General features: G+C 42.5%; 1 protein-coding gene across 5 annotated transcripts in view; it reads right to left on the reverse strand.

The window, feature by feature from the left end:
* Positions 1-25,199, reverse strand: part of wdfy3 (WD repeat and FYVE domain containing 3) — a 117,847-nt gene that overhangs the window by 49,956 nt on the left and 42,692 nt on the right. For 4 of the 5 annotated variants that reach the window (XM_026187494.1, XM_026187492.1, XM_026187493.1 and 1 more), the window contains exons 9-18: positions 22,972-23,451; positions 22,750-22,860; positions 20,213-20,406; positions 17,567-17,838; positions 17,168-17,365; positions 16,305-16,388; positions 12,092-12,281; positions 11,548-11,762; positions 8,927-9,039; positions 4,689-4,926 (exon numbers count right to left, since the gene is read on the reverse strand). In XM_026187494.1, the coding sequence (XP_026043279.1) occupies positions 4,689-4,926; positions 8,927-9,039; positions 11,548-11,762; positions 12,092-12,281; positions 16,305-16,388; positions 17,168-17,365; positions 17,567-17,838; positions 20,213-20,406; positions 22,750-22,860; positions 22,972-23,451 (2,095 nt within the window). The remainder of the gene's footprint in view (positions 1-4,688; positions 4,927-8,926; positions 9,040-11,547; positions 11,763-12,091; positions 12,282-16,304; positions 16,389-17,167; positions 17,366-17,566; positions 17,839-20,212; positions 20,407-22,749; positions 22,861-22,971; positions 23,452-25,199) is intronic. The other variant, XM_026187495.1, reaches the window with a different exon arrangement.

The raw sequence follows: 25,199 nt of genomic DNA on the forward strand, positions 1-25,199 counted from the left end.
AAGATTTTTCTTTGTGAGTTGGCGTTGCGTTCTGCTGACTCACTGCCCCTCGGTGAAGGTGCCATTTTCTCCTCTCTAATCATCCTGAACCAGTACTGAAGACACTGGTGCTCTGGGAAATGAACAGGAGGATTTGGGGTTTTCCCCTCTTCAGGGGAGACAAAGAAGTCCTTAGAGTGTGTCAAGGCCAATTCATCCAGAAACCTGACAGATTTGAACTGAGCTGCACTGGAGGACACTGCAAAAAGCCCAATTAAAATAACTGTAAATCTGCAGTATTTCACTGTAAAGTAAAATAAATGTAAATCTGTGGAAACCCAGTTAAAATAGCTGGAAAGCTAAATTAAAACTGCAAATTTGTAGTTATTTACTACACTTTTACTATTTTACTACAGATTTACAGTTCTTTCACTGTAAAGTAAAATAACTGTAAATCTTCTGTACAATAATGAACAACAGAATAACTGTATTTATAAAACTCAATTTCTCTTACAGATGTACAGGTATTCCAGTTTTACAGTTATTTGACTGTAAAGTAAAAACATATTTTATTGCAAATTTACTTTTTTTTTTTAGTGGAAACTACAAAACTGCAGCAGAAATATAGAACTGTATAGATGCAAATACATGATCAGTCTCATCTTTATGAAGCATAGATCGTAAACCAAAGATGCCATTGTTACATCCCCCATCTGAGCTTATTAATGCGACCTTAATAAGGTCACATTATTAAGCTCAGTGAGGGAGAAACTGAGGAACGGAGAGCACTACTGTCAGCTACAAACACCAAACTAAACCCTGATTTCTTGTCCTTTTTTGTTTTAATGGGAACTATTCACACACAAAAAACTAAATGTTGTATTCAATAAGACTTTAAACTAATGATCAACACCATAAACTCATCAGGAAAGTGTTCACCAAGGAAATGAGGGCTGTTTGCTCAACTTCTTTTTCTGCAGCAAGAGGAATTGCTCTCTGCTGCCCATTTAATTAAATCCAACTTTAGGGCACTTCTGCATTGTGTAAACTTTTTAGATGTAGGATACATCCATCTTTGGGACGTGTATGTGTTTTTCTAATATAAAAGCAGTTCAAACCACCTCACTGCAATCCCAAAGTTTTAAAATTAAAACCGAGAGCAAAGCTTGACTGATTTATTTCTGTACTTCTGTCTTTAAAAGAAAGATGACTTACCGCAACTCAGAGGAAATGAACATCGATTTTAACAGCTGTTTTTATGCTGATAAGCACAAATCAATCCATGCACTCAAACGGTGAGGCCAGTGTCACCAGGTATTTACGTATTCTTCTTCTTTAATATAAGTTCATTGTTTTTCAGTGGCAGCAGTAACGTGTAATGGGATAAAGTACAGACTGGCTCAAATTGGATACGGACGTATGAGTTTCTGGAAACCCAAAACAGTTGTCTCATTTTTCATGAGATTTATTAATGATAATGGGTAAAACTGGACTACACAAGCAATGTGAGCATCTCCTTTTATCTTGACATAACTGTAACAGTCACACATAAAACCTTCATTTTTATTTGTTCGCCACAAATTCTGCATTTTAATAGCCACAGTCACGGAGCCCACAATGACCTGGTTTTTTCCCACCTCCTCATCTTCTTTTTCCACCTGGACAGGAAGGTCAGAGGTCAGGGGTAGCTAAAGAACACCGTCCCAGAGGCTGGCAGGGATTCAATAAATTTTTATCAAGGACACTTCTCAAGGACGAGTCACTGCGCTGGGCCCCAGTTTAACAGACAGCCTGTCAAACTAACAAGTACACCGCCCTGCTGCCTCAGAGTAACTACATGTAGCTGTCTCTTTCATCACCCCAGGTTAGGTTATTAAAAAGACAAAGAAGGAAAAAAAAGCACTGCAGGGATTTCACCGGCACGTTATGCTAATTTATCTTCTTCCAGCGAATGTTTTCTCTTTAATTCTTTTAAAAAAATGAAATAAAAAATGTTTCCTCCACCCTTAACCGTCAAGACTGAATCTTCCTGGCCTCATGTGGGTGAGTGTGCATCCATGTGTCCGGCTCGGTGTAAAACTGTTGTGTGTTATAGAGAGTGCGTCTGTGTATGAGAGTCCTAATAGCAGCAGAGGCATCAATATTTCATGTTGACAGATGGGAGAGAAAGGAGGGGCCATCTCTCTCTGGATGTATGAGTGTGCGTTGTGTGTCTCCTCCTCTGGTTAGCAGAAAGTGGGCCACTGCCTCGTTGCCTGTGTGCTGCTGCTGCTGCTGCTTTGCTGCGTTTTCAGGAGAAACTCCATGTTTTATTCTGAGCTGGCTGCTGTGATGAGTCGCACAGGTTCTTCTGAGTAAAGGAAACAGCAAAGCTAAGAAAGTGCGATCGCTCGGAGGGGGAGGGATTTTTCAAAAGCAGTAGATAAAAAGCAACTGAATCACACGCTCGATTCCTGACAATCTCAGGAAGTTTTGACACTACAAGAGGCTTCTTGGAGTTGGTGCACACTTTTTAAAGAGCTTAAAACATGTTTTTAAAACTAAAGAGTTTTTAGAGCATTTCTGAGAGCTAAACAAAGACTAGACTGGATTCCTCCTGTCGTGTAAAGACGGGTTCATTAGTTAAACTAATCATTTTAAATTTGCTGTAAGTGTGGATGTGAGAGTGTCGGTTGTCTGTCCATAGTATAACTCACATTTCATCCTATATCATCTGGGACAGACTTCAGTTAAGTAAGGCAGCACAGACTTCTCGTTTTAATGCAGACTGACTGTGGTTACGTGCAGTCACCCTTCAAAAAGGACCAATCTGAGCCAAGAAAAGCCTGTGAAATAAAAGCTCATCTGTGCCACAACTGAATACTTTCACATGTTCTGAGATAGGAATTTGTCTTAAATAAAGGTGGTTAAAAACATATAGTCAGGGGGCCAGAAACAGGCCGCTGAATGGTTTTGCAAAATTGTAGAAAATATATTAACAGTATAATGTTTTATACAATTAATAACTTATTCATACTTCTGGTGTGGTGATGCTGACACTGCTACAGACAACTAGAGTGGAAAGATGAATTTTCAGATCCTGTTTGACACACACAAATGTTTGATTTGGAAGATTAGTGCTGTCTTATTGTGTGTAGTACTGACATCACTGCGGTCCTCAGTGTACATGCTGGTGTAAAAACAGGTGGTTAAATCGCATGGCAACCTGAAAAAGTGCTGGATGTCAGTTTGTTGCTTCCACTTGCTGTTTGTTACAGGCCGAGTCACCGACACGGGATGTTTTGTGCAAATTTAGATATTTGGTCTGCTAAGCTTGCATTTTTTTCATCAGGGTAAAGAGAATCTCACTGCAGTTTTTTTAAATCAAGTCTAGTCTTACAAAACACTGAAGGACCCTGGGTGCAGAAATGCAAACTGAATGAATATACACGTTTCCCCAGCCTCGGCCATCTAATAATTCGGTGCAGTTGGCTCACAGTAACCAACCTTTAGCTACACTGACAGAAAACCTCTACTATGATCTTCTGCAAGATGCACTTATGAATATTCATGAAGAATGTAACACATCACAACTGCGTCTCAGCTCAACATGTCCGCAAAAGCATGGGGGCGAAGTGTTGAGGTCACAGCCCACACACCGTCTTCTGACCCCCGCGCTGACTGTGGTGCTAACACACAACACAAACCGGGGGGTGCAGGGGGCGACATCAGCCGCGGCACAACGAGCAGCCGAGGGCTCCGTGTGACATAAAAGGCGGAAAATAAGCCTATTTGTATGCACAGCTCCACAACTGGAGGCGAATAACAGGCTCCTGCTGAGACAGTAGCAGGTAGAGACACTCACACACAACCTGTTTAGGGCGGGGGAAAATAACGTTACATCCTCAGGCGTGTTTCACTGGCGAGGAAAATTGATCCGCAAAGAGATTTAGGGCGAAAATGGTTTACAAAAGAATGGGCACCATCTGTTACTCCACCCATAAGGACAGGAAAAGTTACAGGAAGTGTTTATGCTTTATATACATCGTATATCTTATAAGAGTATCCAATCACGGGAGTGCACGTTAGATTTTTCTGATGAAAAATAACTGTAAGAATCAAGTCTGCCACTCTTATATGGATATAAAACATTTACAAGTTATACTTCTTTATATACAGATTTGTTTCCATAAAGGCATCAGTATTTTCCAAAATGTACACCAAAGTTTGTCCCGCTCCTTAAGTCTGAAAGAGATTGTCACATTAATATAATTTTTAATTTAATAAGGACTGAAATGTAGAAATGTAATGAACAGAATAGCTGTTGCCTCTGTGTTGCAGGGCACATGTTTACAGGAGCATGTTTTGGTTTCATAGCTGCATTAATGTCAAGTTGATATATACTTTGCAAGCAGCTGTCACAAACATATCAATTCTGTCTCCTGATATCCAAGATAAGCCAAGTTTGGTCAGGCTGAAGGTCAGGTTAGAATCCCCCAGAACTTAATCATGAGACATCCTGTGTGGCAACGTCAGAAATCCAGTGTGTTAAAGACACATGTTAGCATTTTTGAACTGGGCCTCAGAAATGAAAGGTCACAAAGAACCGGGTAACAAAGGTCTCATCTGAATAATGTTACATTGTTGCAAATATCATAATCAAAAATATAACCATTACTGCATACGACTGGAAAACCAAATGCACTTAAGGTCTGTTAACCATAACTTACCCAAAGCCCTCCAGCGAGCTGTCAAACTCCACGAATGCAGGTGTAACAGCTGATCCGTGCAGGCGAATGTCATGGGGGGTTGTCATCGACACCAGGCACTTGACTCGGGTGAGGGGTACGGTGCTGCCCTCAGCGGAGCGCACGAGGCTGCGGCTGATGCGATACTGGCCATTGTCCTCCGCCGGCGTGGTGAAGACGCTGTCGGGGCCGAAGCCCTCCATGGAAGTGGTCATGCTGTCTGTGAGATTAAGAAGGCGTGGTTAGAGTCAAGACATGCAAGATCCACGATTCAGGACTGAAAGGTGGCTCCTGTTTGGTTAGCTATTCAAATCAATAACATTTTATTTATATGGCATCAAATGACAAGAACCGTCGCCTCAGGACGCTTATTAGTCTTACTTTACTTTTTAATTCATGACATTCAAAAGCAGAAAGATGTAATTGTGAAACGTGCAAAATTTTCTAGTTCTGTTTCAGTTCCTTCACTTTGTACAACACATACAGTATCACGCAGCTGTTTGTCTTGCTGAAGACACCTCTATTTAAAGCAGATGACCTGTGATGACATATGTGGACCCTGCCTGTGAATAGACACTCCTGTCATTTTGGTATGAGTCACAAACCGAAGCAAGTCTGTCCACATGGGTGAAGTTTCTCTGTGAGACCAGCATGAGGAATGCCCCGTCTACCTGGAGACTGTCCACGGTATGAGAGGGTTGACTTAACCCAAAGCTTTGTTGGTAGAGCTGTGAAAGGCTGCTGTTGCTTGGCATTTCTCTTTCCTCTTAGAGTCTAAGGATGCAGATTCATGCGAGTCCAAAGGCAAGAAGTATTCAGTCGATGACCCAGCAAACAGCTGAGTAAACACATGGAGTATGTTGATGGGTTAAGCCAAGCGTGAGCCATAACCATGTGAGGCACGAGCTGCATGCTCACCAGGACGACGATGACATGCAGGACCGGACATTCATGGATAGTTGGTAGATAGCGTGTGAACCAGCCTGTCACCGCTGCTGCTGTGCGGGCTGGCAAAGACCACATGTCTCCCTTTTCCCTCTTTCACTATGCAACAAAAAGGTTGCAGGTGGAGCAGCCCTCCCCTCTGCCAGCTCAGAAACCGTCACAGTTCGTGGGGGGTTTTCATAAGCTCAGAGCCACAACAATCAAAATCCACCTGCCCATGTTCCCAGATTTTGTCTCCAAGCTAATGGCTTCACGGAGCAAACCGCTACCACATCACTGTGCCCACCTATGGACCCTGTCTGGAGCTGGACGCCAGGTTCAAGTTGTCTTTCAGTCCATTTTTTGACTCTATAGCTATGAAGTTTCTTTTACATAATACTGGGTTGTTTCGAACGGCCTCTTTGCTGCCTTCAGTAAAGAGAGGGTGACCTTCATGCTTCGTCCGTGCATGCTTCTGGCACACGCTTTTCAGCTTCTCACTTTTTGCCCTCATCCTTTTCCATCTGAGGAAGAGATGAACCTTCATCTGTGTGTGATGTGAATCTACACTGACCACACTCAGAATGTGTGTTTATGTGGCCAAGCTGTTTAACTGCTGTAATAATCCAGCCAGAGATAAAACTCTGCCTAAGCAGAGGCTCTCCAACTGGATTATGGAGGCTATCTTCCCAGCATCTCACAGAACCAAAGGTCTCTCTTTGCCTCAGGGCGCATCAGGGGATTGGAAACCTCATGTGCCCCATTTAAAGGGGTCCCTGTGAGTGATATCTGTGCTGCAGCTAGTTGGCCATCACCACATACTTTTGTTCTGGTTCAGTGACAACTCTGGGGGCATTTATACATCCCTTCCATACTGTATGTGTGCTACCAAGTGAATCAACTGAAAGCGAACAGCTTCTGTTCCCTGAAGCAGAGGAACGAGGTACAAGACAAAGTCTCCCCACTGAGAAGCTGGGCTCAGTCAGGAGTGTTTATCAAACTGAGGGACGTATATGTGCAGGAGGGGCCTCAAATATGTCATTACAGGTCATGTGGCTTAAAGCTGTGGTTCAAAGGTGTCTTCAGCTGGCACACGCAGGGACGTCATATTCCACACTGTACGTACTGCATGTTGTTCCTTTTCTTCAGGGAACCAGACTACAGTCATAACGTTTTGTTCTAAAGTCAGAAACCTTATTGACCTGTTAAACTGTAAAGAATGAGGCCAAGAATTAACATGACCTTCCCTACATATAAGGTCTTAATGGAAAGATAATACAACACTTCAAGATAGTTAAGTTTAAATTTGGCTATTACAAGTATCAAAATCAAACTTTAAAAAAAATCCTTAAACCTTAAAAATAGCCTGATTTTAAAACCCCGGAGCAGAAAAATATATGTTTTTTCCTCACTATAGAGGCAAATGTGTAGTCGGAAACCCAAAAGAAATACAAATGAACTTTTTACTCTTAGTTTAAAGCAGCTTGTTTCATCTCCCCATCTAACAGTGGTTTCTCTACTGTCCTAAAAATGTCTTGACAGAATTCCAGCACTTCAAATTTTGCATTTGTTTATTCAAAATAACATTTATTTTCCAATTAGATTAGATTCAGAGAGAGTGGTAAAAACCCCTCACAGCTTGGTCCGCCCATGAAAACTCCCACAGCACTGAAAACACCGACTGCGAGTAGGCCACATTAAATCAAAGCTGGATTTTCATCGCCCCAGAAGGGCGATAATAACATCCCGCGCTAAGGTAACATATTTCACCTTCTATTGAGAACATGGGTCGTCTCATTTCTAAAGAGTCAGCAGATGTGACAAAGACGAATTGGATGAAAGCAAGAATTACAACAGCCATCAATGGCAGCTAATAAACCAGACTCTTCTCACAGAGAAAGATGGCAATATGTGCTCTCCCAGTGGCTGTCTGTAAAGAGCAGTAATTACTGGGGCCTTGATATCCATTCTCAGCTGGGAGGAGACACAATAAGCAATTAAGACATGCTGAGAAGCCCAGAAAATTACAAACATTAGCAGCTGTTGATGGAAAACAAGCCATTTGCATTACATTCACAGAGGCGAGCCGATCTTTGTTTAAACATGGAGTTTACACGTCGCTTTAATCAGTGGACAAGAAGACCGCTCTAACAACTTCCTGCTTCCAAAAAGCAACGAAATGAAAAGCAGCTAAAGCACGTTGAAATGACGCCACGTGCTAATTAGTGTATCTGTAAGTCCTCGAGTCATAGCTGCATTCTGTCTACTGTCAGCTGCTGTCTGAATATATATAACATATAAATAACCATTACAGGAAGATTTAATTGGTAGGAGGGGTGGATATGAGCGTGCTCATCTGTGTCGCCATGTTAGCCATTTGATACTCAGGCTTCACGCCGCTTCTCAGCCTGTGACAGCTGGGATCAACTCCAGCGCTCACAAGATCCCAAACTGGATAAGCGGCTAACAACACAGATGCAAGGAAGGACACCTGATTAGGTTTGCCTTCTATCTTTGATCCGGCACGGAAATGAGGAGCTCTGGATAAATTGTAAAGTTCATACGTAATTAATTCCGATTGTTCCTCCGACCACTCTGAAAGCACACGGACCATCTGAGCATTTTAATCTGGCGTTAAGGAACTAAGCAAAGCTCATACTCTAACATCAGATGTTATTCTTTGGGGAATTCATCATAGAGCAAAGAAAAGATGATTCTCCTTTTTTTTTTAAAGCTTTTGTTAAAAAATAAATAAATAAAAATGACACTTTCTCCCAGGAGAAGCCTGCATCACAACGGCAGATGGGAATCGCTCCCAGGTGGCACATCCTTCATAGCTGCACTTGGAAGGCTGCTGTGAAAAGAGCTCTTCAATTCTCAGCTATTACAAAGTGAGAATTTTACCTGTGTCGGTATAAGAAACTATATTTGTTCGACTAATAGCAAAGAACGTTGTGTGATAGGTGATAAAACAGAAACACAGAGGTTTCTAAGGTGGCTACCTTTTAGTCGGCACTTTAATAATACGTTTGAGGCCTGTAACCCAACTATAACAAATACTTATGCAGGCAGTTTAATACTTTATCCTGGGATAGATTCTATCTGTGTGGATGCAGTGTGTGTAGTTGGTATGATCCAGTCTATGCACTTGGTAAGTGTAACCGACTGACAGCTGATAAGAACACCAAAACCCGACTTGTGTTTTATTTAATATCTCTGACAAAAAACACTTGTAGGAATATTTCACCGGAGATCTGTGGAACAGTGAGTACAATGATCGAATGTTACAATCTTACTTCTCATCTCGGCGTCGTAGCTGAGAGAGCTCGGTTTGTGGACCCGGTAGTTCTTCAACAGCTTCTTGTCCCAGGCGCCACAGTTCAGCGGGTTCCCGAGCCGTAAGAACTCCCTGAAGGGGAAGATAAGCAGGAAGTCAGGAATAAAGAAAGAACAAAGAAAAAACAATTAGGCCAGTATCACTGCTGAACTTCCTTTATTTCAGTTTAATTAACCTTATTTAAGTAGCGCTCCTGTTTTAAAATAACCTCAGCCTTTGTTTCCCCCCCACTGTTACTGAAAATCCAAAAGTCCTTTCAGTGGCTTTGAGAAGAGCGCCTTTGTTTAGGCAAGGAACTAAACTAAAGCTTGCTTTCACACTTCAATCATCCTATTAACAACATGTGGAAGGAGGAAGTGAGCATGCATTTGGCTCGGCATCAACACGGAGGTGTTTTTCAAAAGTGATTACTTCTATACCCAAATGCACATTTTGCAGATACGCTCCCTAATATGCACATAGATGGTCCTCAGCCATAAGTGAAACCTTCCCAGAAATGAAAGGTACAAACTGGTGTCCAAACTTTTGCCATTAAGGATGCAGAAATCTTTTAAATATAGTACCTGGGCCGTGCTCGTGTAAAGCATGAGCCTCGAGGCCTATTGTACTCTTTTAGGCGCATTCCTGTTTTTCAGTGACACTATTACATAACCAATTAAAAACAACTGCTGGGTTTAGTCGTTGCACTCCCACAGGGTCCCCCTGCCATACTATGTCCTTTATGTTCTCATTAAGCAGTGAAGCACATCCTAATTGGATGCAGTTTGTTAAGTCAGCAGTTACTTCCGCTCCTCAAAAAGCTGAGGTTTACAGCATTTTCTGTCTGTCTCAAAGTCAGTGACATGGTTGACCGGCATGTAAGTGACACGAATGCAAAGTGTTGCTGTGATTGTTTGCGTCTGCTGTCAGAGCGCTCGATGTGCGACACCAGCGGCTGGAAGCAGACGATATCAGAGCGGCACCGAGGAGGCAGAAAGACTCTGGAGCTTTGCTGCTGGCTGATGTTGACAGAGCAGAAACAAAATACAAATGGGAAGAAGAAAAGAATAAGAGGAGTGGAAATATGAAGGGTAGGCCTGACAGGGAGGGGGGGGGGAAATGAAGGGAAGGATGGGGAACAGGCTGACAGACAGCGATATGTGTACCCCCAGCATAAATCCAGCTGGAGGGAGAGAATGTGAGCCAGGCAGGCCGCATTAACATATGAAAACAACCAACCATGTGCATGTCAAATAACTTTCAGTCTTGTCCCTCAACCCCAATCTCCCATCTCACGTAACAAGTCGAGCGGGAAATGAGAATCACTCCGTTTTGCCTGCATATAAAATCAGTCTTCATTCAGTGAAACCCGACAATGCAAATGCACATTAGCATGATAAAAAAACAAAACTGCTTTCCAAGAACAAAATGATTTTGTTCATAAAATATTATTTGCTCCAAGCTCAGGTCTGTGCAGAAAAGTCCAGACAAACACTTTAATGTTTAAAAAACCCTGAATGTGAGGTATTACATCTCTTCATTGTTCTCAGGTTTTTGTGGGTCTGTCCTTTGGTTTCTTATTTACTGGTTAAATGGAGTAAAAAAAAAAAAATCGAACTTAAAAATAATGTTAGACACGTGTCACAAACATGACTAAAACCAATTTAAAAAACCAGCTACAACCAAGAAACAGCTGAACGTCAACTTTCCCTGAACAGCCGACCTTCTCTCTGAGACTTTAAACTGCACACGCTGGGATGTTAATGAATGAATGAATAATTAAATAATTATTAATTAAGGCTTTCTTTTCTTCATGTGGAAATAATAACCTGGACCGATATTTGGTTATGAATGAGATTTAGATCCCTCCTCCGTCTAACAGTTATGGACAGTGATGGACCTCCATAAAGCAAAGTAACGCACTGCCTTTTCTTTTTTGTCTCTAATACTTTATATATCTTACTTCACCACAGATAAATCTGTTTTCATGTGATGCATTTGTTCACCATTTAAACCTGGTTGCTGATTCTGTTCCATCAGCAGTAAAGTACCTCATGAAACAGTGTGCATCAGAGGTTTATTGTGCTTAGAATTAAGAGTCTGAGAGAAAGCCTCATAAAGATTTGGGTTTGATGTAATGTTGGTTAAGGGGGTCTGAGGTTGGGTTTAAGGTTGTAGTATAAATAGTAATTAGTTAGACTAATAATTCATATTTTATTAATATAGAAGATGTTGATTGGCTCCAGCTGGGACTGCATTCTTTGATCTGGAAAAAGAAAGGCTGTGTCAGAGTAAACGGACTGTGCAGGTGTCAGCTGGCGATAGCACCGCTGATGTTAGCCAGACTCACCTAATCTGACCTTGTGTGTTTCTGTGATGTTAGTCAAGGATTTCATCTGAAACTTCATTTAGATTTTCAAAAAAAAAAAAAGAATAATAGTTAAAATATTTGTTTGAGTTGTCTTGCTTTTATGCTTTTATTTTAATCTCTTTATTATCATCTGAAACAGTCATTGTTGGGGCAGCATTTCAGTGTTGAAGCTTCTCAGTTTAGGTTTGTTGGTGCCTACATCATGTTATCAACATGGCCAGCTTCAGTACCTGAGTGCTATCGGCTGCAGGGCCTGCGAGGCCAGCCTCTCGAACATCCTCTGCAGCGGCGGGTGCAGAGGGTGGTCTTCATCGCTGAGGGCCTGGCTGCAGCGCTGCAACAGTCGCTGATGGTGGCAGGCTTCACACAACACCTGCTGGTTCCTCTCGCTGTTCACCAGGAGCTGCAGGATGTTGGCGACTGCCAGCTGCAGGTCGAGGGCATGCTGGGAGGAGCAGAAAGTTGGAGAGCTAGACGTTAAAACCAAGACTAAGACTTAAGCTTAGTTTAAATCGCCCTGTAAAGAGGCAAAAATAAGCAAAATCAGGAAATTGTGAGAGGGTGCTTTGGGCAATTCACTGATTAGTAAGTTAATTACCTGCATGTAATCATTCAATACGACTGACTTTCCCCTAAAACACACATATGTAGCTGACTCACACTGTCTGGCTGCCGTCTGACGTGAAAAACCCAACTGAAAAAAGGCACTTCCTGCCTGCCATCGAATCCCTTCACCCACTTTGACAGGAAGCACATTGCCTTTCATTTCCTCACCTCTGGCTGGCTGTCAGAGGAGACGGAGGGCAGCAGGTCCACCATGGCCAGCACGGCCCCTGGGTGAATGACCACCATGTCTGTTGAGGACGATGAGGAAATGGGGTGGGAGGAGTTCGTTAAGTGGAGCTTCAGGTCAGTCAGGGCTTTCGCTGGTGCAGGGGGCCCCGACGTGCCGTAGTAACCGTGTCTGGGAGCACAAAGGAAGAGAGAGGGAAGTCAAAATTGGCTTTTTCAAAGCAAGCTGCATGAAAATATTCACATAACATTTCACACAGAAACAAAAGGTAAAAATACTGTGAAAACTTTGCTCCTGTAAATATAAACTTTTCTTTTCATAAAGGATCAGAATGTTGAGTTTTTGGCCACGGAGAAGCCTGATTGTCCCCGTTAATGGAAGTTTGTTTACTCTCTAAACCACTCGAGTCGCAACTGTTTACAACTCCTGCTCTGCAGTAAAATATGTAAGTAGCTCACAAAAACACAAAATCTTATTCATAATCAAAGTCGCAGGATCTTCCAGGGCTCAGGGGGAAACCTTGCTCTCCTCCCAACACTGATCAGTGTAAGCATTGTATTTAACACAGACTGTAACTTTAGTCAACACCAGTCGAGTTGTTTGCACACTTCAGAGATCGAGGTGTCAGATGGCTACAGTTCCATCCAAAGCAACAAGCCCCCTACCCTCCACCCCCCACTGTGCAGGCAGCAGAGAGTAGGAGATGTGCAGGGGCCTGCACTCGGGCAATTAGGCAAAATAGGTGTGTTACTGCGATGCAAATCCCTCCCCAGGAGAAATGCAGAGCTGGAAAGGTTACAGTCAGCATAAAACGCTGGGGGGCAAGAAAATGAACCAGACTGTTGATGTTCACAGCAGCTGGTGGATTCTTTAAACTGTTTTTGGATTCTTCAGAATCGAATCACTCGTTTAATTGATTATCCGCTGCCGGATAAAACATAAAAATCTCCTTATGTTTGCCTCCTAGTAGTTTCTAACTCGGCTTTGAGTTGCTGATTTATTTCATTATTTGTTCTGATTTCTTTTTGTTTAATCTGTGAAGTTCTCAACTATACATTAGAAAATCATTAAAAGCAGAGTTCGCCTGATTCAGTGATAAATGCAGTGTAATGGAAGCAACATGGTTTGGTAAACGCCAGCTGTGCTGAAGGTGGTTAGAGCTCACACAAGCTACAGAGGAGGAAACCAAGACTAAGCCGGTCAGGTTTTCAGGGATTACAAACCTTTATGAGTGCAGGTCATACCTTAAAGACCTGTTAATATAATATTATCCCAACAGAGTACTTCATTCTCACTCTGCACAATTATTTGTGGTTTCTAAAAGTGGGACGTGAGGCAGAGCTTTCAGTTATCACCCCGTCCTCCGTAACCACCCAGACGGGCACCCTCTCTACTTTAAGATTAGGCTTAGGAATCACCCACTTTTCATTTTAAATCAATTTTAATTTTCTTCCATTTCATTTATATGATCGCAACAACAGTTCGCTTAAGACCCCTCATATTGTAAGTTAAAGACCGTAGACTAATACAGAAACGACCCCCTTTGAGCGACACTTGACAACAGCGGGACGGAAAAACTCTTGTTTTACAGGAAGAAGCCTCCGGCAGAAGCAGGCTCAGGGGGGGGCGGCCATCCACCGGCTGGAGACGAGGCCTTTATGTAGCATTAACCTCGTCTACTCCTCGTCCTTTTCTCACTCTTTTTTCCTTTCTCTTTTCTCTTTCCCTTCAGCAGATGATATAGGGGATTATTGGAGCTTTTAACTAATAAGGTAAGGTCTTAAACTTGGAGAATAAAGCACCTCGATGTTACTGGTGAGGTGTATTGGTGCTATATTTAAACAAATGAACAGAAAAACTGAATCGGTGCAAACATTATGAATCTGATTTATTCTCACAATGCCTGATTACTGTGGCCCAGGCACCCCCCGTGTTTCCTGTCAGGTGTTTTGTGTAAATGGAGACTTAAAGCTTAAAGTGTAAAATCTTGCTTTATTTTCACGCTGCTGTTTCAGATTTAGCTGGCTCAGCGTGGACACGGTCTAAAAACATGAGGTATCCTAGCGTGCAACTGAAAGAGTTCCTTTTTCAGACTAAAGAACATTAAAAAAAAACAAGAACAGCTTTTTCATGTCACTGTCATAAACATGATGATCACGGCGCTGATTGCTGCAATTTGCACATCACAATCACCGCCATGTTCTTCAAGGCAAAACTCGCTGTTTGAGCTGAGCAGCAAAATGACACCAGACAAGCTTTTGTTTTTATGGAACAATGAAAAAAATTAAGTATTTAGCAACTTTCTTCATATTATTCAGGCTGCCAAATAAACCTGAGTAAACTAAGGCTTCCGATCATAAACAGACTTGTTGAAACTGAAGTAAAAACACAGGAAGCAACTGCGACGCTATTAAATCCACAAAGAAGATCTTATAATGAAGTGCATTAGCAAGGACGAGTGCCCCATCATCTCTAATTGTCAAATTAGTCCTCCTCATGAATATGCAGTGTTGGAGCCGATCCAGACAGGCGGAGGGGGAGAAGTCTGCAGGGGAGAGACCCTCGGCCTCACCTTGACAGCAGACAGCAGAGCACATTTAAAATGTCCCGACCAGTTTTCCCTTTGTAAATGAAATTCAAATAGGAGCAGAGATTGGGTTTTTAGAGAGAGAGGGGCAATTTCAGCAGATAGAAGAGAGGACAGAGGAGCACAGGAGGAATGTGATGAGAAGAAAAACGCACAGTAATTTAGACTGAATCTGTCTGACAGTGTGGAGAAACGTCTCAGCGGGGGTCGCAACAAAACATGAATTCATTTAAAGCAGTTCGTGTATGCAGCTAAGAGCTTGAACTACTGTTTTAGTCATTCTACTACTTTAAATCACCTCCAGTATTAATTTGTTTTTTAAAAAGGTCAAGGCCAACACCCTGTTTCAAAGAAATGAAGCCAGTAACATCTAATCAGGATCTTCTTTTGTCCGTGCTTCATTTTCAGGCTTTCAAATCAGCATTTACGTGTGAACGAAGAGTCAAAACACACAGAGAAAACTGCATTTACCAAAAAATACATTTTTCTTGCACGACATCACTTACTGCTAAACAGATGACTGTGACTCACTGACTTGTCATTTTCTGTAGATGCTGAAATATCTGCTGCACTCTTTTGGCAGCGAAAATCATAAAGTTTGAATCTGATAAAACAGTTTGAGTATGATGTTGTGGATGATCTCTAAGCCTCTGGACACCACAGGTAATATAGTTGTGTCTTTAAAACTACTCATGAATAGTGCTTCATTTTAAAGGCCATATAATATGCTGTTCTTCTTCTCGTCTACCAGAGTAAACCTCTAATGAGTCACGGTTAAAATTATCCTTATTTACTGAGCTCAACAAATTTATTAGACCAGCTGTCATAAACAGAAGAAAACAAGTATTTTAGGAATCTGTCAAAAACATGTTTCACACTGTCCTCTGAAAAAAGAGAAATTAAGTGTAAATAACTATAATTTGGCATCTTAATAACAAAAAATAGTTTCGCTTTCTTGTGATTTTTTTTGTAAAAAATGTAAAAAATTAATGAACAACAACAATAATTATATTTTAGCATTGACGTTCCACATAAACTATTAGAGAATTATAGGGAGTAATTACTAATTACAGCAGTGTTTAGTGCATCTATGGCACAAACCGCACACTTTGTGGTGGTTTAATAAATCGTATACTGGCCGTTGGTCTATGCACTCACTTCATCTAAATTAAGCTGCTTTAGCTCCTTGCTCTCCCTTTAAGTCGCCCTTCTTCTAATTGGCTGCCCCTCACAAAGGGGAACAGTCGGTGAGTGAGTGCGTCTGTGCTCTACGGCATCATAAAAATCAAAGAGTAAAAAAAACTGTCTGACACTGTGTGTTCAGAGCACCCTGAAGCCTGAGTGTCTCACATGGATTACCAGCACTTTGGGCATGATTACTATGAGCAGAAAAAGCATTAGGTCCTCTTTAATGTTCATATGTGTCTGTTTTAAAAATGAGGAAACAAGTTTAATTCCTGTAAAACAGCTAAAAGTAGCTCTATGTGACAGTTAACGGATCAGTGGTTATTCTGGCACACAGCAGGTCTCTTTTAGTATCTACTGAAGGTAAGCATGACAGAGAAGGAGGGATGAGGGTGAGGAAAGTGACAGAGCGCTGTAGCTACCTCTTCCTGGCGAGTGCTGGCGTGCCCCACGGGGAGGGCAGTGAGGTCTCGTGAGTCAGGCAGGGAGGCACCTGCTCCGCACGACTGCATCGCGTCACGCGCGCACACATTCAGACACAGGCATGCACACACACACGGCCGTGCAGATGGGCCAGACCGAGGATGAACAGCCAGACAGCGCCAGAGGTTAAAGGAAGAGAAACAGAAAGAGAGAAAAGAAGGGGAAGAGGTTGTTAGTGGAAAAGTGACAGAGAAAACAGGATCAGAGCTCCGGCTGGGGCACATGCACAACGCCACCTACACATGATCCTGGCATGTAGCGTGAGGAGATTACTTTAATAACTGCATTACTAAATATGGATAAGAAATCACAAAGTTTAAAGTTTGTTTTAGACCTTTGTGGTGCACACATGCAGATGGACTGTAATTATCCAGAAAATTAACATATCTTCAACTCAATTCGAGCTCAAACTAAGCAACTACAATCTGTCACAAAGAGCAAACAACAAAGTGACTGTCTTGAGAGTTTTTCTTTTGTTTGCAGAGGAATCGTAGGCGCACTGAAGTTTGGAATATTTGACAGCTGAAATGTCACGAATTCTGGAAAACATGACAGCACCACCAGGCTGTGCAGCTTCTATGTTATACTGCACGTGTGTGAGCGGGCAGCCACACTTTCAGGGGTTTCACAGTGGTGCAATATGCACACTGCTGACAGCTGGATATTATATCTGCTGGTTATTGTGTGAAGAGAGGATGGTGAACTTATAACATACAGATTGTGCATTTAGAGCTATATTTATTATTAATCTTGAATAAATGTTCCTAACAAAGCTGTACTGTTGGGTCTTTGCTTTGCTGACCTGTCAAAAGAATCTGTGGCCATCTTGTACAGATAGATGAAGAGCTTGCTGCAGTGCTTGAGCGTAGGGCAGACACTGTCTCCTGCACAGCCTCCAGGGACGGCCTCGTCCTCCAGGAGCCTCTGGAAAGGCTGAGCGTTAGAGGGGAACACACTTGTGGGGCCCAGCTTCTTAGTGTCTGAGAAACAGCCCAGCAGCCTGGAGGACGGCGAGCAGTTGTTAGGAGAAGGCAAGAGGACAACCATACTCATACAAACAATCATAACACGTTCAAAAGTCTTAATTTCACTCAACTTCAACTATCTGGATGTTTTTCTGACAAACTGTGGTCTACTCGACTGCTCAGTGTGTTGTGTCCACAAAACAAAACGTCTTCTTTCCTGAACAGGCGGTCCTTACCTGACCGCGTCGGCCAGCTTCTCGTACTGGATCTCCGTACGGAAGAAGTGCGAGTTGGCTGGCTCGTAGCGCATGGCGGCGGTGAGCGTGCAGAAGACTGTGTGCAGGAGCTCAAAAACCTGGTTCTGGTTCACGCGCTCCCAGCCGTGTCGCAGCGGCTGACACAGCGAGCGCTCCATGGCCACCAGAAGCGAGGTGACGTAGACGAAGCCGCCCACCTTGCGGAACACCGTCCGAGTGCGGTGACTCTCTCGCAGCACGGATAACAAAGCCTGAAGAGAGGAAGGATTATTTCATTGGGATTTTTACAGACGGACACGTCTACAAACGCTACTGTTTTAGCTTTAGCTAACGTAGCTTGATGCGTAATGTCATCTGACGATGTCACACGCCATGTTTCTCCTTCCCTGACAGACCTGAACTCCCACTTATTTACTTTATAACTTGCTCAGTTATTTTCTCCTGTCTTGATTTTTCATCTCATTTATTTTTTGTCAACCCCTTCAATCACATTTCTATTCATCAACTCATTTTTCCTCTCATTGTTCTTTTTCAGGGACATATTTATGAGCCCCTCTGGGTTTCTTCGCCTCGCTGCACCGACTCGGTTTTTATGGTTTGCATTTGCAAGCGACCAAACTGAAACATCAAACTGTAACCTAGATATGCGTCTGGGGAGGTAAAAAAAAAAAAAAAAAAAAATGCCTGAGAACACAGAGCGACTATGACAGGCAAAGGTTTTAATTGGCAAACAGGGAGAAAAATGTCTGCAACCGACAGCAGGTGAAGCTTTTGAATGACACCGGTGACGTGCGGTGTCAATAAAAAATAAACAGCACCACCGGGAGCTTTTTAATATCATCACCTCTGAAGTAAAAATGATGGAAGCATGCGATGCACAACTAAATGATGCATGCTTCTCTGCATACTGCAATAAGTACATGTGCAGTATTTCGGTCAAGAATATAACAAACTAAAGAAGTACTGGTACTAATGTTACTCAGGCTAACTTGACAGTCGTGGATATCTGAAAACAATCAATACATTATTTTTATACACTTGTAATGGTAACGTGAGGAAAAATAACTCTTTAAACACCAGGACGTCAGTGTGGAGAGCAGAAGACGGACTGCATTAACCAAATTCAATCTTAAAACTATTCCATAGTTGATGAAAATGAGTGTACTACGTGGGGCATAATGCACAGCGCCACGCCTGACACCATATTAACACAAACACGTCATACTACTGTGCAGTATGTCAGCACGGTGGTGGAGGGGCGATGACTTATGTTTGCTTTGCAGCCACACGACCTGGCACCTTGAAGTCACCAGTACCAAAGTGTCCTACAGTCAAACGTGAGGCCACCATTAAAACTGGGCCATGCAACAGAAGACAGATCCCAAACTCTGCAGCAAAAGAAAAAACTCAATGAAGTCTTTTCTTTTGAAACACTGGTGGGACGTTAAGAGAGCTGTGCAAAAACTTCTGTCTGCAAACGTGAAATGAACTGAAGCTGTAAAGGGGAAAGGCTTCTACAAGACACTGAATCATGGGATGTTCTTAGCTTTTCACCTAGATGCAATAAGAAAAACTAAGAACATCCCATGTTTTGTTGCTAAGGAACACGCCACCAGTGAAATCTCACAGAGAATTGCATCCCAGTACTGAGAAATCACTGCACTGGATTTTCACATTTCCCATCGCCCATTTCTCAAAATTACAGCTAGAAAAGTAATGAGTATAGCTGGGACCTATAAACATGTCCCACTGGAGGGACAGTGAATAAAGGAGAAGTAAAAACTGTTACACGTTGCACCACTGATCCAGCTGTTTCCTGCTACTTTAGAAGACTTACAGACTCAGCACAATGCTTTTAAAACCAATCACAGGATGTTAAAGACATCCTCTTCCTGGGAAATTGCCACCAGGGTACATCTATACGCACATAAAACTTGGCTTTTGGGGTGTTAAGTTTACCAGCCATGGGGAGGCTTTGGGGACAGGCTGTTCTCTCTCGAGATATATACGTGGACACCTTCACAAGGGTGGTATCTCTTAGAGGGTCTGCAGTGTGTTAGTGTAAGTGATACTTAAACTCTGAAGAAGAGGGAGGAAAATTATTAAAGTCAAACCAGATTTGATATGAGTTCTTTGGAATCCTTTTTAGGGCGATAATTAAAATCCCTGATTAACGGAATTGGAGTAAAATGCTGACGGGTTAATCCAAGTAAAGCCTCGGCATGTGAATAACCTCGTTTGAAGGAGTGGAATCTGAAAATGCAATTACGCTTCAGCAGATGAGCCTCGCTCACATCCTGTCTGTGTGTGAGTGAATGTGAGTGTAGTGTATGCTTTTATGTGCACCTAGCTCTCAGTGCACCTTGTTTGAAGCAATTACTGTATGCAGGGCTTCAAATGAATATTGATTTTTTAAATTACAGACTTTCCTTTCCTGAGCCATCTCACTCAAATTCACAGACGGGTTTTTTTTAAATGTCTACTAAAACAAATTCAGCAGAAGTAAATGTAAAAAGACACAAACTGCACAAATTAAAAAAATATAAGTGGTGAATCCCAGCAGAAAGCGCTTCGACAATATTGATTAAAACAAAAAGAAGACGAATGAGTGGCGTGAGCCGTTACCCTCAGTATGTCTGTCTTCAGCTGCAGCTCACTGGGCGGTGCAGAGTGCATGAGGCCCAGCAACGTTCCCATGTCGTCGTCGCCGCTGGGCGACAGGACAAGCTGCTGGATGATGAGCAAAGCGTGTTCGCGACACTGGCGGTACTTCACGATGTTGTGAACGCAACGCGCTCCACCGAACTCTCTGAACAGAGCTGCAAGAAAAGAAGAAAACACAAAACATAATGAAATCAGGTCAATTAATGAATAAACCAGTTTGTTGCTGATGGGTAGATTTCAGAGTACTAAGAACCTGTGGTTGCAACATAATAAAGACTACATCCAAGTTTTACTGCGGTCGGCTCTAAAGTTGAGTCACAATTAATGTACACGCTGAGGACGCGCTGAACTGTTGTGTGTTTTTTTGCCGCTGTTAGCTAATGTTAGTCGCTGTTAGCCATTGTTCGCTACTGTCAGCCAGAGTTCAACCATCTGTGACGTGGATGTTCCTCTGCTGGACTTGGAAGCTTATTTAATAAAGTCTTATATGATGTGAAAATGTAGCTCAACTGTTAATCAGAGGTAAGTGTGATTTTTAGCTGCCATGATGCTAGCTCATAACTTGTTGTTTAGCCGGCTCTTATCAGCTGTCTGGAGACGTGAGGATGGCAAATCTAATCTGCTGACAGATTTGAGACTATGCTAGTGACGCTTTCATCACATTTTTGTTCATTTGGTGAAGAGGACTCCTTCTCTGATGATAAAACATGGGTATGATGCTTTATATCTTTAGTCTGAAGGTGCAGACACAAATTTAAATGTCTCTTACATGGCATTCGGACACCTCTTTTCTGCCTTTGATGTACTGCGTGTATGGCCAAACTTTAACCACATGTAAAACACAATTAGTGAAACAGGAGATTTCCTTCTGGCCACAGGATTCAAATACGGTGTGGGTAACATGGTGGCTTCCACAATCCACAAACCAGCTCCAATGTATTTGTAATGAATTAATTCTGAGTTTATGAGAATGCATCATTGGAAGATGCAATCACACTATTCTATGTACAGTTTCCTTTTTCTTCTATTAAATTACCTTTAAAAAAAAACTAGAGAGTGCACCTTTAAATACTTTCATTCACTGCAAGCCTTGAAGATTTGGTTGTTGCTCCGAGGGACCAACTGGGCCCCAGAATCACCAGAATACTCGTCTCTTTCAATTTCCCATTTGATTTGTAAAATGAAAATTATGAAGTTATGCACAAATAACCTTAGATCCTTCTTTTAAACATTTATAAGGAACGTTTTGGCATGTTCAAACTTCTTCTTAAAAACCCATTTGATAAATGCTTTACTGAAAAATATTTTTTGTAACCTTCTTGATATTTATTTAAGTTTATCTGCAAATATAAAAACCTTGAGCAGTCCCATTACTATCATTTCTTTCTAATCTTGCTCAAGTCTCTCCAGGCCAGCTGAGGAGGATCAAGCGTAAAATGTAAATGTAATCAATGTGTCAGAGTGAAGCGCTCCAAATATTACACACATCATCGTTGTCCTCGCCGAACCACCCGGTCGTCATCATCAAGGTCAAACGGCGCTGTGAGCTGTCAGTGTTCTCACTGCTGCTTATGCTTGTGATTCACTGCATTTCTACAGCTGACCGACGAACGATGAGCGTGTAAAATAAATGCAATAACATCATTTATTCATCCCTAGTGGAAAACTCTTTCCTTTCCACTTCAACAGGGAGGTCAGAGTTCAAGGCACGTCATCCTGGAGATGCAGAATCAATGTCTTGCTCAAGGACACGTCGGTAAGGATGGGGAATGGAGTGTGTATTAGTTAATTTTAAAGCTACAGTCTGCATTTTAGTAATTTGGCGTTTTTTCAGGAGACATTATTTGCACTGAAAAGATCTGATTTAGTGAAAAGCAGCATAAGAGATGAGACTCACAAGCATTTGACCCAGCAGGACCTTATAGAGACACAAAGTCGTGTCATTTTTCTTTAAAACTTTTTTTATTATTGTTTCTATTGATTGATAGCACTGACGCTTTAAGCTTGGCTATATGATAAGAATCAGGTACTTAAGAAATTAATTATTGAGGGACATTAAATCTAGTTGTGCCTCCAAAGTCCATATTAATCTATAATTATTCCCTCCACATAACTAAAAACATTTCTGTGTGGATTTCATTTAAAGTGCTGCGATCGTGGCTCAAGAGTTGGGAGTTCGCCTTGTAACCGGAAGGTTGCCGGTTCGAGCCCCGGCTTGGACGGTCTCGGTCGTTGTGTCCTTGGGCAAGACACTTCACCCGTTGCCTACTGGTGGTGGTCAGAGGGCCTGGTGGCGCCAGTGTCCGGCAGCCTCGCCTCTGTCAGTGCGCCCCAGGGTGGCTGTGGCTACAATGTAGCTGCCATCACCAGTGTGTGAATGTGTGTGTGACTGGATGTGTAAAGCGCTTTAGGGCCCATAGGGACTAGTAAAGCGCTATACAAATGCAGGCCATTTACCATTTATGCTTTTTAAGAAACTGTTCTGTGCATGAGTTTACCTGCGTTAGTGTTGGTGGTGTTGGAGCCCTGCAGGAGCACAGTCAGCGTCTCCATCACCAGCCAGGCCAACTGCTTCTGCTCCTCAGCCACAGTGTTGTTTTTGCAGTCAGCTAAACATGGAAGGAAACACAGAGCAAGAGGACAGAGGTCGATATTAGACGGGATTACAACTGTGATCCAGTAAAATAGTTAAGTAAAAGAAAACTAAAGAAGCAGTTCACCTTGGTCGTTACTGTGTGGTTGCTGTTGTGAGGGCGGTTCTTTGAGCAATGCCGCGTACTTGTGCAGCAGGTTGACCAGCACCTCCAGCAGTCCGACCTCCCGCAGCACGTCGCTGAACACCGGGTCGTGCCTGGCCAGCTTCAGCAGCGTCCGTACGGCGGTGATGCTGCAGGCGTGCGAAGTGCTCGATTTGAGGAGCACGCTAACGCTGAAGAGTTCCTTACACGGCACATAGTTGAGGCTGAACACTACAAATTCCAGCAGCTCAAAGTACTTTGTCTGAGCCTCGGGGAGCTTGGCCACACGCTCTGCAAACTGAGACAGCGTGTGCTGCGACTCTAGGATGAAATAGTTGGCCGGTTCGGCAGTGTAGATGTTTCCGATGGCGTCCAGGAGCATGCACGCCAGGCGGCTTGTTTTGGCCCGTAGAAAGGCGTTTTGGAGCACCGCAAAGGCCTGAATATTACGCACTGTATGGCCTGAAATTTAAAACACAAAGAAAAAAAAAAAAAAATATATATATATATATATATATATATATATATATATATATATATATATATACATATACACACACACACAATTCTGGAATGGATCAACAATTAGACACAACGGTCCCAGTCATAGAAAATTTGCTCCGTTTTGCATTTTGTGTAAATATCCAAGATTGTTACATAACAGAGTCCCAGACGGGTTTAATACAAACGATTTAAACAAAGCCAGCCTTTCTCTGCCTTAGCTGGCTGGACCACTGCATGACCTTAATATAAAATACTTATTTCACTCAATGAGTCGCAATTAAATGAATAATTTATGTGTTTTTTCTGGATTTTGTGGTTAATATTCTGTCGTCTTCCATTAAAATGAGACAGTATTCATTTCTTTGTAAGTGAGCAAACTTTCAAATTCAGCAGGGGATTTCCGTACAGGCAACAGGAGACTCTTCCTTCAGTTTCTGCTGAATCACTCCACTGAACTTTTTACAGCAACTGCAAAAACGTCTCCTTTCTCCGACCTCTGTTACTCTAAACTGCCGTCTGTCACTGCACAGTTAACAGGGCAGATACACGATACTTCAAATTTCTTCCCTGTTGTCACTCTTTGTTTTTTTAAATATACACGTTTCCAGTTAGCTTCGTTGAGTTGATATTGGAGTCTTTATACGGAATAATCTTCATTCAGTGAGTCAACAAAAATATTTTAGGCTTATTTTAGGCTAGCTCAGAAATCATAGGCTATGACTTTCACACTCACAGGACGACAGTAAAGAAAAGGAGCACTGAAAGTGTGTGTCAGCACATAGCCTCAAACACACACAGCAGTTAAGTGGATGTGGCGGGTTAATTAGGCGTGTAAGCGCACCCTCATACCATGATGGCTCCTGGTAATGACTCTGTGCTCAGCTGGAACTGTCACTAGGTGGGTAAACACAAGTGTAACTGCATGTGCTCGTGACTCAGTTGACTTCAGTGTTGTTAGTGGGAGGGTGTATGCGGTTAGAAACCCAACACGCTGACAGTGAGTGTGTTACCATGTGTGAATGGGTGGAGGTGAAAGGCTGAGTTACAAACACCACAGCTCCAGAGAAACTGTGTTTGATTCTAAAGCATTGAAAGCTGAAAACAACGAACCCACACAAAGTCAGAATGACAGATAAATGGAGGGAAATGTTATTTTAGTCATTTGCTTCAAAAACAAAGAAATTAATAAGTGGAGATGGACTAAATACAATTTTGAGTTAAAGTAGTTACATCAAGGGCCTCCCAACACAGGGAGGTGTAGCCCATCAGTGTCTGTAACTGAGCTGCACCTCCCAACCCCGTCTGTTGTTGGGGTCTTTGGAGCACATTTAGTGGATTATCTGACTAAAATTATGGTTTTATGGTTTGTACCACACATTATGGCTGTGTAGCACAAACCAAGCCAGGAGATTGGCTTTAATTAGTAAAACTGTACTATGTAATTATTCTCTGCCCTGGCATTAATTAGCAGAATCTGTGTTTGTAAGCTCGTGTGGCAGAAGTGTGGTGCCTGGCTCAGCTGCAGGGGAGGAGTGGGGCAGTGAGCTCAAGGGGGCGGTGCCAAGAGGCTGGAGGGACAGGTGGCGGTGATTTACTTAAGGCTTCTCCCTTTATATATAGTGAAGCCAGAGACCTGGGGGAGAGTGTGTGTGCTGACGACTGACGCAAAAGTTGAACTGCGTGGTGAAACGCACAGCCACATGTGT

Source organism: Astatotilapia calliptera, chromosome 12 (assembly GCF_900246225.1).
Source record: "Astatotilapia calliptera chromosome 12, fAstCal1.2, whole genome shotgun sequence".
NCBI lineage: Eukaryota > Metazoa > Chordata > Actinopteri > Cichliformes > Cichlidae > Astatotilapia > Astatotilapia calliptera.